The 17,191-nt window shown below is 41.0% G+C and overlaps 1 protein-coding gene across 3 annotated transcripts in view; it reads left to right on the top strand.

Moving 5' to 3' along the window:
* FMNL2 (formin like 2) overlaps positions 1-17,191 on the top strand; it is a gene marked incomplete at both ends in the record, with an annotated part of 311,524 nt that overhangs the window by 262,161 nt on the left and 32,172 nt on the right. For all 3 annotated transcript variants that reach the window (XM_080689059.1, XM_080689057.1, XM_080689058.1), the window contains 3 exons: positions 10,129-10,203; positions 13,930-14,040; positions 16,666-16,815. In XM_080689059.1, the coding sequence (XP_080545185.1) occupies positions 10,129-10,203; positions 13,930-14,040; positions 16,666-16,815 (336 nt within the window). The remainder of the gene's footprint in view (positions 1-10,128; positions 10,204-13,929; positions 14,041-16,665; positions 16,816-17,191) is intronic.

Here is a 17,191-nt window from a genome sequence, read left to right as displayed (position 1 = left end):
CAAAACTGTTTACTTGTGGGTTCATTGAGATGGATTCTGTGAACTTTGGGGAATATGAGCCCTATATTTCTCTCCCATGTGGGAGAGATCTGCTTCTGTGCTTCTTTCATATTCACCCCTGGAATCTTACTCTCTTGGCTTTGGGAAAACAATCTCTAGCTTTGTAATGAATCTTCATGTGACAAAAGTGGGCATCTCTCAGACATCGGGAGAGCTATTTGGGACTGCTCCTGCTAAATACCAGGGATTGTACTTGGTTTTGTTAAGTTTATGAGCTGAAGGGAAGTCTTTTTTCTTATAAACTGGTAGAGGGCTTCTTTTTTGCAAAAGGAACCCTATCAGTCTCTGAATGATACAGTTTCATCTTCATGAAGAGATGATTGATCCAGAAGTTCTTGATATGGTATGTTCTAGCCCTAAACTATTTTGCAAGAAAAAAATTTTTAATCAGACATCTGTTTGCTTCTTCCAGTTTTGGGGTTTTAGGACTTTATCATGTTTATTGAAATAAAAAAGGCTATTCTCTAATCTAGTAGGTCTCGAATGTTTGGTCTCGGAGATAACCCGCCTTTTTTTGTTTTGTTTTGTTTGTAGAATAGGTGTTAAGAATTTTAGTTCTTTTTACAGGTAAGTTTTTTGGGTGGTTCTTCAGTACAGATGCCCATTATTTGAAAAAGGCAAGTGACATCTTAGTATTACTAGAATGCTCTTGCCTGACAGACCCTATAAAAGGACCTGAAAGATCCTTAGTGTCCAAGGTCTACACTTCAGAAACTGCTGCCCAAATCCATTGCCTGCTGTCCTCCTGAGCTGGGTAAAAGTGGTTCTAGTTGGCTAAGAGCAGGTTCTTCATGATTACGGCCCAGATAGAGTTAGGATGAGTTTGAAGATGAGTGCAGGAGAGAGAGGAGAGGTGAAGTCTGAGTTAATAGTTAAGTAGAGACAACTTCAGGCATTTGCTTCCTGTTGACTTGAGGTCTTTTGTCTGTTGAACAGCAAGTCCTCATCTTTAAGGGCTATGAATTTATGGCATGTCTTTTGATTTTGTTTGATTGGTTGGGATTCAGACATGAGAGCATGGGTAGACAGCTGCATCCCAAGTGGGTCCCACTGTCTGTAGTGACAGTAGTGGAGGCTTAAACAGCTCCAGCTAGTTCTGTTGTGGTGGAGTAGAAGATGTATGATAACTACCACAGAACTGTCCTGTGTCCCTCCTGGCATTCTGCTTGACCTAACATGCTCAGAGGTTGGAGCAGTGAAGTGTACATGAATGAAAATAAAGGGCACTGTTAGGCTACCTTCTGCTTTTGAGGTGGTTAGTCATCCCAGCGATGACTTGAAGGCCTTCATGTCTTAGTCCTTGGGTAGCTGTTGGAATATTAGTTTCTCTTGAAGAACCAGGAGATAGTTTGACCTTCTTTTAGGAATGGAAGAGTATTAGTGTTCGTCAGAGAATCAGAATCAATAGGATTTCTATAAATAGAGCAATAGATGAAAGAGGAGACTTATTATGGGCATCTGCTCATGTGATTTTGGGAGCCAATAAGCCTCACAGTTTTCTATCTGTAACATGGAGGTTCATGAAAACTAGGGTTATATTTCAGTTACAATTTGAAGGTCTGAGAACCAGGAAAGCCAATGCTGGGAGTTCTGGCTTAAAGGACCGAGAAACAAAAGCTCCAATGTCAGAGGCAGGGGAAGATGGAGAGAGCGAATTCACCTTTCCTCCAAAGTTTCCATATATGTCTTTTGGCCCTCAGTGGATTTAGTGATGGGAGAGGGGATCTTCTTTACTCAGTCTGTGGATTCAAATGTTACTTTCCTCTGAAAATATCCTCACAGATTTGCATAGAAATAATGTTTACCAGCTGTTGGGCATCCCTTAGTTCAGTTTAGCTAATGCATAAAATTAACCATCACAAGCAGACTGTGGTGGCAGACACAGCACTTGGGGGGGCTGAGTTTGGAAGCTTGCAGGTTCAAGACCAGTCTCAGCAACTTCGTGAGACCCTGCTCCAAAAAAAGTGGGGAGGAGGGGAGCTGGGAGTATAGCTTGAAGGTGGAATGCTCCCAGTCCATAGCATCCCTTTCTCCAAAGAAACCCAAATTTGACCTATCACTGATAGCCTTGAAAGAATCTATCTGTGTGTGTACTTTCAAATGACCAGGAGATGTAAGTTGTGCATTGACACCAGAGAGATTCAAATTGTACATTAGAAATATTTCCAAAGAAATAATTTATAAAATATTGTATTTTGGGCTCTTCTGCTCCAGAATTTATGGGAGGCCATCTTCTGTTAGGGGAGTGGTAAACATTTATTTCTCATTGAAGTTGTGACATGTTCTTGAGTGATTCTTACAGGGTTTTACTAGCCTTTTGTTTCGATGTTAGGATTTTTTTATTCAGTACAGCAAAATACATGCATGGAAAATAAGATAATCATCTGGACGCCTTGTATGCCGGCTGCCAAACAGCTGGGTGCTTAGAAACATCTGGAAAAGTGAAATTTTCACAGGGATGTTTAGCATTATGCAGATAAAACCTCAGGCTCATAATCAGATGTCCCCCACGGCAAAATGGACATAAATGTTTTATTAATCTGCAAAAAGAGAGAGCTGACTAGATTGCAGAATGTGCTCAGTTGCTTAGTTTTCATTATTTTTTTTATTTCATCAGAGTGAAAGAGTGGTTTCGTTTTAGAGTATTCAGTTAGATGAGCACATCTGCCTTTAAATTCTAGGTAAACCTGAGGCCAGGCATCAGGTCCGGGGTTCTGCGTCTCTCAGGGCAGCCACTGAGTGCCTGTGTATGAAGTAAAAGACCCCAAGAGCCATTGAACACCCCAGAAGGGCTTTCTCAGGTCATTATGGCATCAGTAACTCTCATACCTCTAGTGGTCCAACAGAAAGCACAGGATGCTTTCACCTAGGACTATGAAATAGCTGTTTACTTCATGAGGCCCCGAAAAGAAAATGAGACTTCTGTTCTCAGGCAGGCCCCAGGAAGGGTAGTCTAATCCCCCAGAGCAGAGTATGTCTCCAAAAGGGTGCCTTCCTGCGGGGAGCCAGGGACCACAGGGGCCTATTGTGAGGAGAGAAAAAGAAGGTATTGAGGCAGCTGCCAGGCAACAAAACAAGAAGGAAATGCTTAAGCAAGCGGCCTTTAATTTTTATATAAGGAGCCCAGAGCATTTATAGCTCCCTCATAAGAGTTGGGCCTCAACCTGTCTGGAGATATGTGGCACCCTGGGAGCCATTGCTGTGGAAGCCAGAGACGGTCGCTGACCTTGAAGAGGACCAGAGAGGTGGCTGCAGGTTGGGAGTCTGTTCACTCCTACATCTGGCCAGCAAGATAATACTCTATTTCAAAGCTTTTGTACATCCGTCTTTTCTCCACTATGAGCCTTTAGGGAAATCATCCACTAACCTCTGCCCACTCTTAGAGATACTTTAAGCCTCAGCCTCCTTTGCATCCTGGGCCCTGAATTTATTCAGACGGATTATGGGACGTTGTTCAGAAATGCATTTCCCAGATGTTGGAGAACATAGTTGAGTTTTTTTGGTATTTTTTTGTATGTGTGTTTGGTTTTTTTTTGAGGGGGGGAGGAGTCATGCTTTTGGTTCAGTTCTCCTGTGAGAAGGTACTCTGCTTGTGGGGGGAGTGGCCCACTTTATCGGGGCTGGGCAGAATTTACCAACACTGTAAGTAGGAGTTACCAGCTAGGATGAGGCAGTGGCTTGGCCCTCGGGCTGGGTACTCAGGATACATGGCCAAGTGCAGCTTTCTGAATTTATTTTGTGTGGAATTTTCATGCTCTTCTAGAATTATTTATTTATTTATTTATTTATTTATTTATTTATTTATTTATAACTTTCATTAGCAGTGAAACCTCCACTCTCCTGCCCCAAGAAATCTTAGCAAGTAATTCAGTCAAATAAGGCAGATCTGGGCAAATGAGCAGGAAAGTTGCAGGAACCTTATTTACCATGCTATTCTTTCCCTGCCAAGCCCTAAATCATTGGAGCCCACTGAAGCTCCCTAGCCCTTACCTCCTCTGTAACACTATGGCTTCTTAAAGCATGGCTTGAAAATCGACAATATAATAATCTCTGGCTCTCAAGATCATGACTGTGGAGCTAGGCATGGTGGCACACAGCTATAAGCCCAGCTACTCAGGAGGCTGAGGCTGGAGGATCACTAGTTCAAGGCCAACCTGAGCAACACAGGGACACCTTGTCTCACATAATGCATGTGGAGATGAAACTCAGGGATGTTCCCTGAGCTGTCCAAACTAACAGCATGGTAGTGACAGAGCTGGGACTTAGAACCATGTTTTACGGTTCTGTGTAATATACCATATTTCCATTTGGGCCTCATGTCCCCGCACCCCATCCATGTTGGAGTTTAAAGGGGCAGTTGTGTGGGGCATGTGCAGTTCAGTCGCCCTGTTTGCAGGCTGAGGTCTGTGGTGTAGGATTGGAATCTGAGCACTTTCATTTTACATGGTGTTAATTAGGCTCAGTTGGTTTATTCACATGAGACTGGTTTGTAACTGATTTGTAATGAAGTCGCCTCTTAATTTGCAGTAGAGTACATGCTTTTCCAGTGCATATACTTATATTTGCTGGTTTAATTTGTGGTGGCCGTGGCTGCTGGCATTGGAATACCAATTCCTGAAAGAGGAGTGCAGTGGACCTGAGGGCTCCTTCCTGGTATGCTTGGCTGTGCTCAGTATCACCCTACCTCTTAGCCTTGCTCCCTCCCTCCCTCCCTTCTCCAGTGGCTCCTTGTTACAGACATAGGACATTGATATCAGAGCCGGTAGGGGAGACGGAAATACCAGGGAACTTATAAGTCAGAGATGACAGATTTCAGCTGCAGTAGTTAACTTTTAAAGTTTTCTCATTATATCTTGTCCAGCCTTGTTGGGAGGTGAAAGTTCTATGTAGTTCTGTTACGTGGAATAATGTATACATTATACATTATAATTATCTATAAGTGCCAGTACACTTCTGGCTCTTACATGCCTTTTGTTAAAGCCCTGAGAGTGTTCTCCCGAAGGCCAGCGGGTGGATTCTGAATATAGCTGGAAATCAGTGTCTTGTCTTTTCATCCCCATCAATTTTCTAAAATGACGCCATTTCAAAGGAGAAAGTAGGCCCGTTCATTCAACCATGATGGCCATATTTTAACCAAGTGTGTAGGGTGGTCCAGATGTGAGCGGTATGAATTAAGACGGCTTTGCTTTGATGTGGGCCACAACTTTTATCAACCTTCCCAGAACATATCTTTCCATTTCCTGTGGGGTTGTCGTCTACACTTGTTTAGTGATTGCTAGTCACAGAATCAGATGCTAATCTGGTTTGCATGCTTCCTTTCCTTCAGCTCAAATGAAAGGGGGCTCTGGAACCCATACTATTCCTATGGAACAATGTCAGAGAAGACCAGTGTAAATTTGTTAGTTGAGGAGCAGTGTTAGCCTTTGCTCAGAGGACCTTAGGGAGCTGATCATAGGGGCCATTCTTGTTCTTACAGTGAATGAGAAGAACAGTGGCTCACACCCTTCCAAGATTTCAATCCAAGCCTGGCACCTGTGTTGGCAACATGTCATTTTGTGTATTTGAATTCTTTTCACTAAGTTTATAGTAGTTATAAAGAGGGATATATTTAGGCTCGTTACCTTTGAAGATGAAAGGTTTTCTCTCTTTCATAACACACATGTTCTCGACATGAATTTGTCTGTTGACAGAATGAGGATTTTTTTTTAAAGAAACACATATATTGAAAGCTCTTCTTAATGTCTGTTTCAGTCCTGTCTACCAGGCTAATCCCAGATACACACACACACACACACACACACACACACACACACACACACACTTAATCTTTACCCACCGTGAATTAATCTGGCATCGCTTGTTCTGGATTTTTTTTTTTTTTTTTTGGTGGTACTTGGAGTTGAACCCAGAGGCTTTCTACCTCCGGGCTATACTCCTGACCTATTTTATATTTTATTTGGAAACGGGTCTCACTACGTTGCGGAGAGCCTCACTAAGTAGCTGAGGCTGGCTTTGATCCTCCTGTCTCAGCCTCCCAAGCGCGGGGATTACAAGTGTGCGCCACCATGCCCGGCTTTGTTCTGGATTTAATGTCATCTTTTTATTAATTGGCTATGTGTAACAACCAGACACCATGGCACACCCCTGTAATCTCAGTACTTGAGAGGCTGAGACACAAGAATTGAAGATTTGTAGTTAGCCTCTGCAACTTAATGAGGCCCTCTGCAACTTAGTGAAACCCTGTTTCAAAGTAGATTTAAAAATAGGTTTGGGGGTGTATCTCAGAGGTAGTCTGTCCCTAGGTACAATCTCAAATTCCACAAAAAATTAAAAAATGTAAAAAATTAAAAAAATAGGGCTGAGGATATGGCTTAGAGGTAGACTACTCCTGGGTTCAGTCCTCAGTATCACCCCCTACATCCACAATGGCTATGTGAAACTTGTTGTATTGCTATTCACATATTTGTTGTATTGCTATTTATACCCCAGTAATATAAAGTTAATTTTTTCAAATACCCTTGATTATTTAGAAATGGCCTCAGATATTTAACATGTACAAGAGCTATGGACTGATTCTTATGCTGTCCTTTCCTGTGAGGTCCTGCCTAACACAACTGTCCTTCTTTGTACCTTTCAGCTCTAACCCTGATGTGGTTGAGGGACTGTGAGGACAGGGGCCTTTGTGACACAGTGCTGCATTCCTTTGATACCCAGGGATAGTCATGTAGGTTTCTTTGTGTTGAAAGTTGAATGAATTGGAGAGTTACTGATCTAGCTATCCAGTTTACATTTGGTAGTCAAAAAGCTAAGGCTTAGCTTGGTGCACACACACTTGCAGTCCCAACATTTGGGAGGATAAGACAGGAAAATCATAGGTTTGAAGCCAGTCTGGGCAACTTACTGAGACTCTATCTCAAAATAAAATATAAAAGTGCTGGGAGTGTAGCTCAGTGAAGGATGAACCCATTTGATTCACTCTTCAGTAGGAAAAGAAAAGCTGAGTGTAGTCAGCTAGTTATTGTCTAAGTTAATGGTTCCCAGTGTGTAAGTTCTTTTTACAAGCACAGACTCCTAGTCCAACCTGTGGAGGCTCTTACAACTCGATTTAGACACCAGGATTCTGCTGTGGAAGATTCTGGTGCATAGATGTCAAGTGTTCCATGCACGATGTAATGATTGCAATTTTTAATAATTAGAGTTTTCATCTCTATCATCTCAGACAATTCTGGAACGTTTTGTGTGCCATCCTCAGTGGAGTGTGTTTATGTGAGCATTCTGGTTCTGGGCTGTTTGAGAGTGGGATTGTCAGGCTGGTCCCTAGATCTTATTCTCGCCATGGTTCTGCAGCTCTCTTTGTCTGTCTCCAAGTTAGGGATATTTGATCCGTCAATTCGTCTCATTCACACACTGAAGCCATCAAATTGTTCGCAGTAATTCCGGCTTCTTAACATTCCTAGTTTTGAAGGATTTTACCCTCCTAAAAATCATCATTGTGCCAGGCATGGTGGTGCACGCTTGTAATCCCCGTGCTTGGGAGGCGGAGACAGGAGGATCGCACAAGTTCGAAGTCAGCCGCGCTGGCTTAAGAGACCCTGTTTCCAAGTTAAAAAAAAAAAAAAATAGGTCTGGAAGTGTAGCCTGGAGGAAGAAGGGCTTCCAGGATCCCCAGTACCACCACCAAAAAAAAATCATCATTGCTGTTCATTGGTGGCCATTACCTCTTCCAATTTAGTGAATGCCTATTTGTTCAATAGAAGCTTAATTACAAGGTACCTTTTTCTTAGGAGACCTGCTATCTAGTCTCAGACCCAAGAGGGTTTCTCTTTCTTTTCTTACCATTACCAACCTCCCAACACAGGTCTTAAGCAAGGTATTCTTCCCAGAATTCAGTTTTCATGTTGAGGTGTGTCTGTGTTGTAATTCTGACCTTTTCTATGCCAACTGTGGGCAATCTTCACCCACTGGGCCCTCTCTGCAGGAGAGGTATGCTTGTCCTTTTGGACACAGACATAGCCCACGTCATGGTCTAGGGAGCAGGAACAACAGTGTCTCACTGTATTCAACAGATATTTCCTGTTTCTAGGAACTTGCCATATATTCTCTAGAGGGGCCAGTGGGATGCGGGGGCAGAACATGGTGTCCCGTTAGATAGGTGGTTCTCTACCTCTTTGAGCACCAAAACAGACCACAGTGCTCTTGGAATTGCATGTGTTTGTGCCACCTCAGCCCCACCCAGGATTATTGAATCAGATTCTCTAAAGTGGAATTGAGCAAGCACGGTTTTCAAAAGCTCTACTTTGGACTCTTCCTTTCAGAGCTTCCTTCCCTCCCTCCAGCTGGGCTCATGAACTGCCCTTCTCGCTTCTCCAGATGTTTTTGTTAAGGCAGGTATAAGCACATGGAGAGTGTTCCTTACAATCCTGTCAACTGTGGTCTGATAACAGTTTTTAGAACTAGAAGGCCCCTGGAGGTTCAGGGATGTTTGCCTTAACATTCCCAGCATGCAGTTCAGGCCTGGGAGCCTCCACTAAAGATTGACTTTTGGTGCTTTTCCACAGTGGGCTAGTGCTTCTTCTTTCACTCTAAAATATGATGGAGAATAGAAGTGAGTCATTCACACTTTTATGAAATGTATTTTAACATAATTACTTATTTTCTATTCAGTGCAATATATAAATATTATTGACTACTTAAAATGTGGTATGTATTGATCTACTACATTAAAGATATAGCAGTAAATAAAACAGAAAACAATTTCTTATTTCATGGAACTTTCTGTTCACCAGCACCTATATAAGTTCACATGGAATTTAACATGACTGAATGAAATGGCTGCTCTATAGCATTATTAAATGTTTTCTTTTTTGTGGTACTGGGGATTGAACACTGGGGTATTCTACTACCCAACCACATCTCCAGCCCTATTTTTTATTTTGAAACAGGGTCTCACAAAATTGCAGAGTGCCTCACTAAGTAGCTGAGGCTGGCTGTGAACCTGCAGTCCACCTGTCTCAGCCTGTCAGGTACTAGGATTACAAGCATGGACCACCATGTCTGGCAGCATTATAAAATATTTTAAGAAAAATTTTTGAGGATCAGCCTGGATATCCCTAATATCACAAATAGAATCAGAAAATTTAGAGTTTAGCATGTGAAACCTAGATTCAATTTGCAAAAAGTTAATTCGGGGATTGTGTTCTAAAAATTCAGCATGTGGTCAGTCCATGGATGTTTCAGGTAAATATGTTTCTGATGGCAGAATGAATAAACCAGTAGGCATAGGACTTTGCTCCAAGAAAAGGTAGCATTAAAGTTCATCCTTTGATTTGGGGATAAGTCTCCAGAGAGACTGTTATTTGGTGCATGTCTTTATTTTACTGTGTTTTTAACTCCATGTATTTAATTCCATGTATATGAAAATAACTTGGGCTCTGGAGTTCTCAGCATTTTATCTGTTTATTTCACCTGTTCAATGAAAGCATTAATTTGAGCTGAATGCTTATGTTTCAGTCCTCTGGGGTACTACTTTGCAAATTGCTGCCTATTTCTGTATTCGACTTAAATGGGCTAATGTACTTCCCCAAAGTGTCTACTTCCATGTTGTAATTTATGCCTTAAGTTCTTTGATTCAGTTAGACATATCAACATTTTGAATCTGCCTTTTAAGGTATTTAGATACTAAATTATTCAAATCTTTTAGTCTATGTATCTTAAAAGTACTTTGGTAAAAAAGAAAACTAGTAAAAAAATTTTTTTTTATCATGAAGTACATTCTTGGATTTAGAATGCATGCTAGAAATTGGTGGATTGTAAAGAAAACCAATAAACTAAAAACACATTTGATGTGTTTTTCAAACTATCAAGGGATTATGCAAAAGAAGCCAAGGATCAGCTTTTGTCCTGGTTCATGTGGCTATTTTGGAATTAACTGGCTTTGAAGAAAAGTAGAGTATGAAAAAGAGAAAAAAAGATATTCTGGAAATAATTATTAATGCCGAAATTTCTGTATCTAATTTTGGAATGCTTATGTTTGGAATGTCACATATACTGTGTAAATGTATGTTTCAGGTTTGTGTAGAAAAACAGCGCTTTGAGAAGTTGATGGAACATTTCAGGAATGAAGACAATAACATAGATTTTATGGTGAGTTATTTTAGTAATACATTTAATAAAACAAACTCGGTTTCAGCACTTGTACATGCGCACGCACACGTTACACATGGCAGAACGTTGAGTTTGGTATTCTATAGTTCCATTTTAGACTGCTCTTTTTTATCTGTATTTTCCCTTTATGGAACTTACTCCCAGATTTATTCATTTTATTTTTTATTTTTTTTAAAGGTTTTTTTTGGGGTTTTTTTTTTTTTTTTTTTTTTTTTTTTTTTTTTTTTTTTTGCTTGTTCTTAGCTTTTTTTTTTTTTTTTTTTTTAAAGGGGTTCTTTTTTTTGTCTTTTTTGGAACCGGGGATCGAACCCAGAGCACCACACCTGCAAAGCAGGCGCTTTGCCACTGAGCTACATCCCAGCCCCTATTCATTTTATACACACTTAATAAAGGACAAAAGTACCGATCATTTATAGCAAATAAAGGGAGAAGCTGCGCAGCTGGGAAAGGGAATTAAGTCCTGGCTCAAAAGCCTATAATTGTCAACTGTAGTAGCCAGTCCTGCCCTGTAATATCCTTAAGGTAGAGGAATCTTGCCCTTTTTGTCTCTGACAGGCCCCAGTGAGTGCCTCTTTTATTCTGTATTCTCAAAGACTAAAGTACATTTTTATTGGTAGACTTGGCTCTTTCTATCACCGAAATTAATTTGCAGCGGTGATTTTTCCCCCTTTGGTCTCTTTCCTGCTTTAGTAATTCTCCAGGGTCACAGTCGTATTGCAGGTCTCCTTAGCAGGCTAGAGCGTTCGCAGAACACGTGGTTCCCCAGCAGTGCTGTTATTCTTAATCAAGAAGGCCAGAAAAATGAGTTTCAGCACTTTTGGACTTGTACACCCCAATCTTTTTCCTGGACTGGAGACAGAATCTACCAAATCAGAGAACTTCCCGAGACATATTACTTTAGAGTGCACCCAATTCTGCAGGTTTCGACCTAATCCAGTCGCTCTAGAGAACTTCTAGACCCAGAGATCCTTACCTGGGTTTAATCTACCAGGTCACTTCTAGCCCAGAGTATGTATCCCAAACATTACAAAGTCTGTGCTCAGGATACAGAGTAAAGTTTTATTTTGAATTGCTTCAGTGACTATGAAGTGTGAAACAGAGCTTTTATGTGAAGTCATTTTTTCTGGTTCTTCAGATTTCATATGCATCCTAGCCTGCATCCTCTTCTAAAGTAGTGAGAAAGATGAAATCTTTATAGAGAAGATTTTTGTTTTGTTCTATAAGGCATCTTACTTGCTTTTAGAAATAGAGAAAAATATAGTGAAACAAGACTTACTTTTACATTTCCTTTTTTTTTTTGGTGGTACTCCTTTCTACCCCCAGGCTACACTCCCAGAGCTATTTTATATTTTTTTTTATTTGGAAACAGGGTCTCTTAAGCAAGCGAGGCTGGCTTCGAACCTGCGCGATCCTCCTGTCTCCGCCTCCCAAGCGCGGGGATTACAAGCGTGTGCCACCACACCCGGCTTACATTTACTTTTAGATTTTTGTTATTAGGATTTTTTGGAAGCGTCCAGGCTAATGCTGGCATTGGTAAAGAATATGTAAAAAGGGCTGTACCTTGGCTCACATTACCAGTTTCTTTTCTCTGCTTTGTTAGGAGGAACTTACGTGTTCTATTAGAGCTGAGGTTGTAAACCAAAAGCCTCCAGGCTTAAGCCACAGTATAGGCTCGTGACTTTAGTTGGACAGTGACAATAAAAACAATTTGGTTATGGAATATAAAAATAGATGTCTGATTTTTTAAATTAAAAACGTCTGGGCGGGCGTGGTGGCGCACACTTGTAATCCCAGCATTGGTGAGACAGAGACTGGAGGATCATGGTTCGTAGACAGCCTCAGTTACTTAGTGAGGCCCTTCGTAATTCAGTGAGACCCTGTTTCAAAACTAAAAAAGACTAAAAAATAGGACTGGAGGTGTAGCTTGGAGGTACAATACCCCTGGGCTCCATCCCCATTACTGCCCCCCCAAAAAATAATTAATTGATTAAAAATATCTGATAACATTAATCCCCTGTTCTTAGCGAGTATCAGTTGCTAGAGCCAATTAGCCTGTTCTTTACTCTAAAGGTATCTTTTCTAGTCTGGTCCAATCCATACCATTCTCTATTGTGTTACAACATGGCCTACCTCACTCATTCGTGGTATCTGCTGGACCTCTCTGGCATTTGAGTTTCTGCTGAAATTATAAACCTGCTAAAACATCTGTATCACTGATATGCACACTAGAACCCATTTTCTGTCATTGTACTTATTCATGTGAATACCCCTCAAGATAGCCTATTTATGGCCTACGAATACCCAAGTGCTATGTGCTGGATTCATGTGTCATGTACAGATAGTTGCCTCTTAGGCATATCATAAAACTCAACAGAACGTTTAGACCTGTTTTCAGAAGAGAAGTGGAGAGGTGCCAGAGTCCAACTGTATGGTTCCCTAAATAAAATGAGGCTTTTGATAGACTGGGGAATCCTATTACTTTGCCCAACCTCCAAAAGAATATATTCCTCATATAGTATAAATTCTTCTAATATGGTGTAAGAACTTTTTCTGCATTTCTGTGGACAAAAGAAAAGTGAAAAACTGACAAAATCTTTTTAAACTATAGAACCTGAAGTAATTTTTTTAAGCAAATTGCAAGAGTCCCCTTGTAACCTTGAGAGTGTACACATCTTCTAGAGATATCCAGTAAGTAACATCTATTTAAAAGAGTTTTTTTTTTTTTTTTTGATCTGGGAATCAAACCCAGAGTGCTGTACCTGCAAAGCAGGTGTTTTGCCACTGAGCTACATCCTTGCCCCTAAATAACATATATTTAAAGAATCTAAGTCAACAAAACCTTTTTGTTTCTTTTTTCCTCAGTTACTTGAGATTTAATCCAGGGGCATTTACCCCTGAGCTATACTTCCAGCTCTATTTTATATTCTCACTAAGTTGCTAAAGGCTTCACTAAGTTGCAGAGGCTGACCGTGAACCTCCAGTCTCAGCCTCCAAAGTACTAGAATTACAGGTGTGTGCCGCTATACCCAACTATAAAAAACAGTTTTAGCCGGGCGTGGTGGCGCATGCTTGTAATTCCTGTGCTTGGGAGGCAGAGACAGGAGGATCGCGCAGGTTCAAAGCCAGCCTCGTACAGGTTTATTCAATATGCATTGTATTTTACTCCTCCTTTTATTATTGCATAATATTTTACTATGCAGATATACCACATTTTGTTTATCCGTTAATAGACATTGGATTCTTCCCATATTTGGTTATTATGAATAATGTTACTAGAAATCTTTGAGTCCAAATTTTCTGTAGATGTGTATATGTATATATATATTTCTGTCAGCTATACTTAGGGGCAGAATTGCTGAGTCATATGGGAACTCTTTTTAGCATTTTGGGGAACTATCATACTTTTTCAAGTGGCTACATCTTTTTACATTCCAGCTAGCAATGGATTAGGGTTTCATTTTTCTCTACATTCTTGCTAACACCTGCTATTGTATTTTTATTATAGCCATCTAGTGGGTGTGAAGTGGTATCCTATCGTGGTAACTCTATGACTTTTTGAATTAAAAATATTTTTAACAACCTGATGAAATGAAGAGAAAGGAAATTACTAAGTGAGCCTAAATATGTGAAATTAAAAGCATGTGCCTGTGATTAAACCAAGAACAAAGTTTGGAGTCCTCTCACCCGTTGGCAATTTCATTTCAGGTGGCGTCTATGCAGTTTATTAATATTGTAGTCCATTCAGTAGAAGATATGAATTTCAGAGTTCACCTCCAGTATGAATTTACCAAATTAGGCCTGGATGAATACTTGGACGTGAGTATAGCTCTAACCTTTGGCTTCACTCTAAGAGTTGATTATTGCCTACCCTCAAACATACACTTCCACCGTGGCTAGAACATGCGCACAGCTCCATGCAGTCAACTACTGTCAGGCGAGTTGAAGGGAGCCAATATGAGTGATATGTTCTGCCAGAGAAGCTGGAGTCCCACAGACCTCCTGGGGCCTCTGGCAGCCTTCCGCCAGCAGCCTTTTAGTACGAGAGTCAGGTAACCTCTTGTAGCCTTGCTGCAGCTTCTTCTGCTTCTGACCTTCATCTGGGTCAAGTCTCATCGCATCCCTTAGCCAAGCTGCTGCACAGTTGCATCCTTTCCATTGGGATAGGGAAAGCCAAACCAACACTTCTGTAGAATGATGAGTAAATGCCTAGAACATTAAAAAAAAAAAAAATGAAGGAACAGACACTAGAGGCTTCCTCCTGACACTCTTAAGTTCTGCTTCAAGTGTTTGTGGCTTTGGGAGTTCTACTTTCAGTTCTTGGGAGTAGGAGGTTTAGTTTCCTTTTTAGATTCCCTTACAGAAGTGCCCAGCCAGTTCCCTGAAGTGCTTCAGTTAAGAAACTGAAAGCTGATGGGAAAGTCATAAGAGGGTACACAGGATGTGGACTTGTCCTTTGGCTCCCAGGCAGCTTTAGCCTCCAGGTCACACAGGAATGGTCCACTTGAGTTTGGAAGACCAGACTAGTTACAGACAGGGACTGCCGACCTCAATCTCAAGGCTTTTTCTAGCTATGGAGTGATAGAAGCACTTCTCATGGACATCTCTAACATTCAGCTATCCATCTTCGTTAGGGATGAAGTCAGGAGATTACTGGGAGGGAGAACTGGGATTGGTTGTTTTCCACCTGATGGCCTTGCTTACCAGACCAAGCAAGCCTCTCTGGAGCAGACTGACCTAAAGTCTAAAGAATACTCAGGGAGTAGCATTAATAGATTTCCATTGAAAAGCTGTTGGAATTATTATTTTCCCATTTATTTCAGTACTCACCGGTGTTATTATCAGGTTTTCCTTTTGCTTTGAGACCAGGCTCTTTCTGTTCTCTCTCACATGCCTCTAGATTAGCAGTATTTAAACAAAAGAAATGGGTATCTCGATTCCTAATGGTATTCTGGGTTCAGTATTATGATTGGTTGCTTTTGGCTGAAGTTTATGCTGGCTGGTCAGCAACATGTCCCTGAATACTCATTAACTCATTGTGAAGCTTGTGAGAAATTCCCTGAAGCTTCTCCATCTTCTTTCCTAGCCTATACCCTTATTCAGATTTTTTTTTCATTTCTGACCCCTTTTTAATTATTTATTTATTTTTGTGTGTATGTGGGTCTGGGGATCGAACCCAATGATATTCGACCTCTAAGCTACACCCCCAGCCCTATCTTTTATTCTTTATTTTGAAACAGGGCCTCACTGAGTTGCAGAGGGCCTCACTAAGTAGCTGAGGTTGTCCACACACCACGATCCTCCTGTCTCAAAATCTCAAATGCTAGGATTACAAGCGTGCGCCACCACGCCCAGCCATTTCTGACCTCGTAAGATACAATATGCTCTCTTCAGAAAAGGCTAAATTGTAGAATTTCAGGTTGGGCCTAGGAAAAGATCTGTTTTCCCAATAATTTATAGATAGCAGAATTTCTCTAAAATTTAAGTTTTTATCAAAACTATGTTTATTTAACTTTGTAGTTTGTTGGCTCTGGACCCTAATAAGACCAAGGTGGTTAGAAGAAGAATATTATAAACATATAATATATAAATGCCTCCTTAGTTTACAGAAGTAGCTTCTAGGTAATTAATGATTTGTTCAACAAATATTTGTTGGCATCATCTACATGCCAAATATTAGTCCAGCTGCTCATCAGTCCCAGAAAGCTATAACTTATATTTCTTGTAGAGAAGATTCACTGATTTATTTGGACTCTAGTATCATCATAGAGTTAGCTGAGTTCCTTCAAGGATCCCTGGTCTGGGATGCAGTGAACTGGAGAAAGTCTTCTGATCTGCACTTTTGAACCCTGAGCTATGCATGGGGGGCACTGCCTCAGGGAAGGAATCTTAGACAGGCCCAAGGCTAAGTAAACAACCCATCAGGACCCACCTTTCCACCCACCTAGTCCTCCACCAACTGGAACCACCACCACTCTCCAGGCAGATTCCCCCCTCCTTGCCATTTCCCCTGTTACAAAGATAGCCCTTAAATTTCATGTGGCTTGTGACTGCTCCCTTTCAAAGCTGCTTTTGATTTCCCTATATCAAAATGTTTTGTATTTTAGACTTAAAAGTCTTGATTTCACCTATGTCAAAAATGTTTTAGATTGGAATGTGACTACATGGGATTGGAAGGATGAGGGTGAAAGGTGTGTGTGTGTGTGTGTGTGTGTGTGTGTGTGTGTGTGTGTGTGTACGTACGTCTATATACATGGGGCATTCTCCAGAACGTAATCTAATCCTTTCCCTCTTCGGTAGTCACTTCATAATTCTCTTAAGGACAAATCCTGTTAGAAAAGGCAGGACTATCCTATGTAAAGCAAACAGAAGCCAAAACTTAGAGTGTTGTTGGATAATTCTCACAGATATGCTAACACCCCTCTCTTGAATTCTGGTTTTTAGAAGCTGAAACACACAGAGAGTGACAAGCTGCAAGTACAGATTCAGGCTTACCTGGACAATGTGTTTGACGTAGGAGCTCTCCTAGAAGATGCAGAAACCAAGAACGCAGCCTTGGAGAGGGTGGAAGAACTGGAAGAAAACATCTCTCATGTAACTATAGTTCAGAAAGGAGAAATTGCTCATATTTCAGCTGGGTGAAAAAGTGCCCTTGTTTGTCTTTATGGCAGTAACTTAGAGGATTCTGTCTAGAAATGAGCTGTGACCTGGGGTGGAGAGCTAGCAGCAGCCATTTTGGGTTCTTGCAAAGAAGGCAGGTTTCTACCTGCTTAGGTTTACTCCAGTGTTCTGAGTTACAGGTGTAGGGTTGGCATTACATAAGGGATTGTTAGGAAATGAAATACTGTAATTTGAACTAGGATTAAGTATTTTTTGCATTTTCTAGTCATGGTAGTGCATGCCTATAATCCCAGTACTTGGGAGGTTAAGACAGGAGAATTGCAGGTTGGAGGACAGCCTCAGCAAGTAG

This window comes from Muscardinus avellanarius (genome assembly GCF_963383645.1).
Source record: "Muscardinus avellanarius genome assembly, chromosome: 2".
Taxonomy (NCBI): Eukaryota; Metazoa; Chordata; class Mammalia; order Rodentia; family Gliridae; genus Muscardinus; species Muscardinus avellanarius.
Note: the sequence above shows the minus strand (reverse complement) of the source record. Positions and strands in the feature narration are given on the sequence as shown.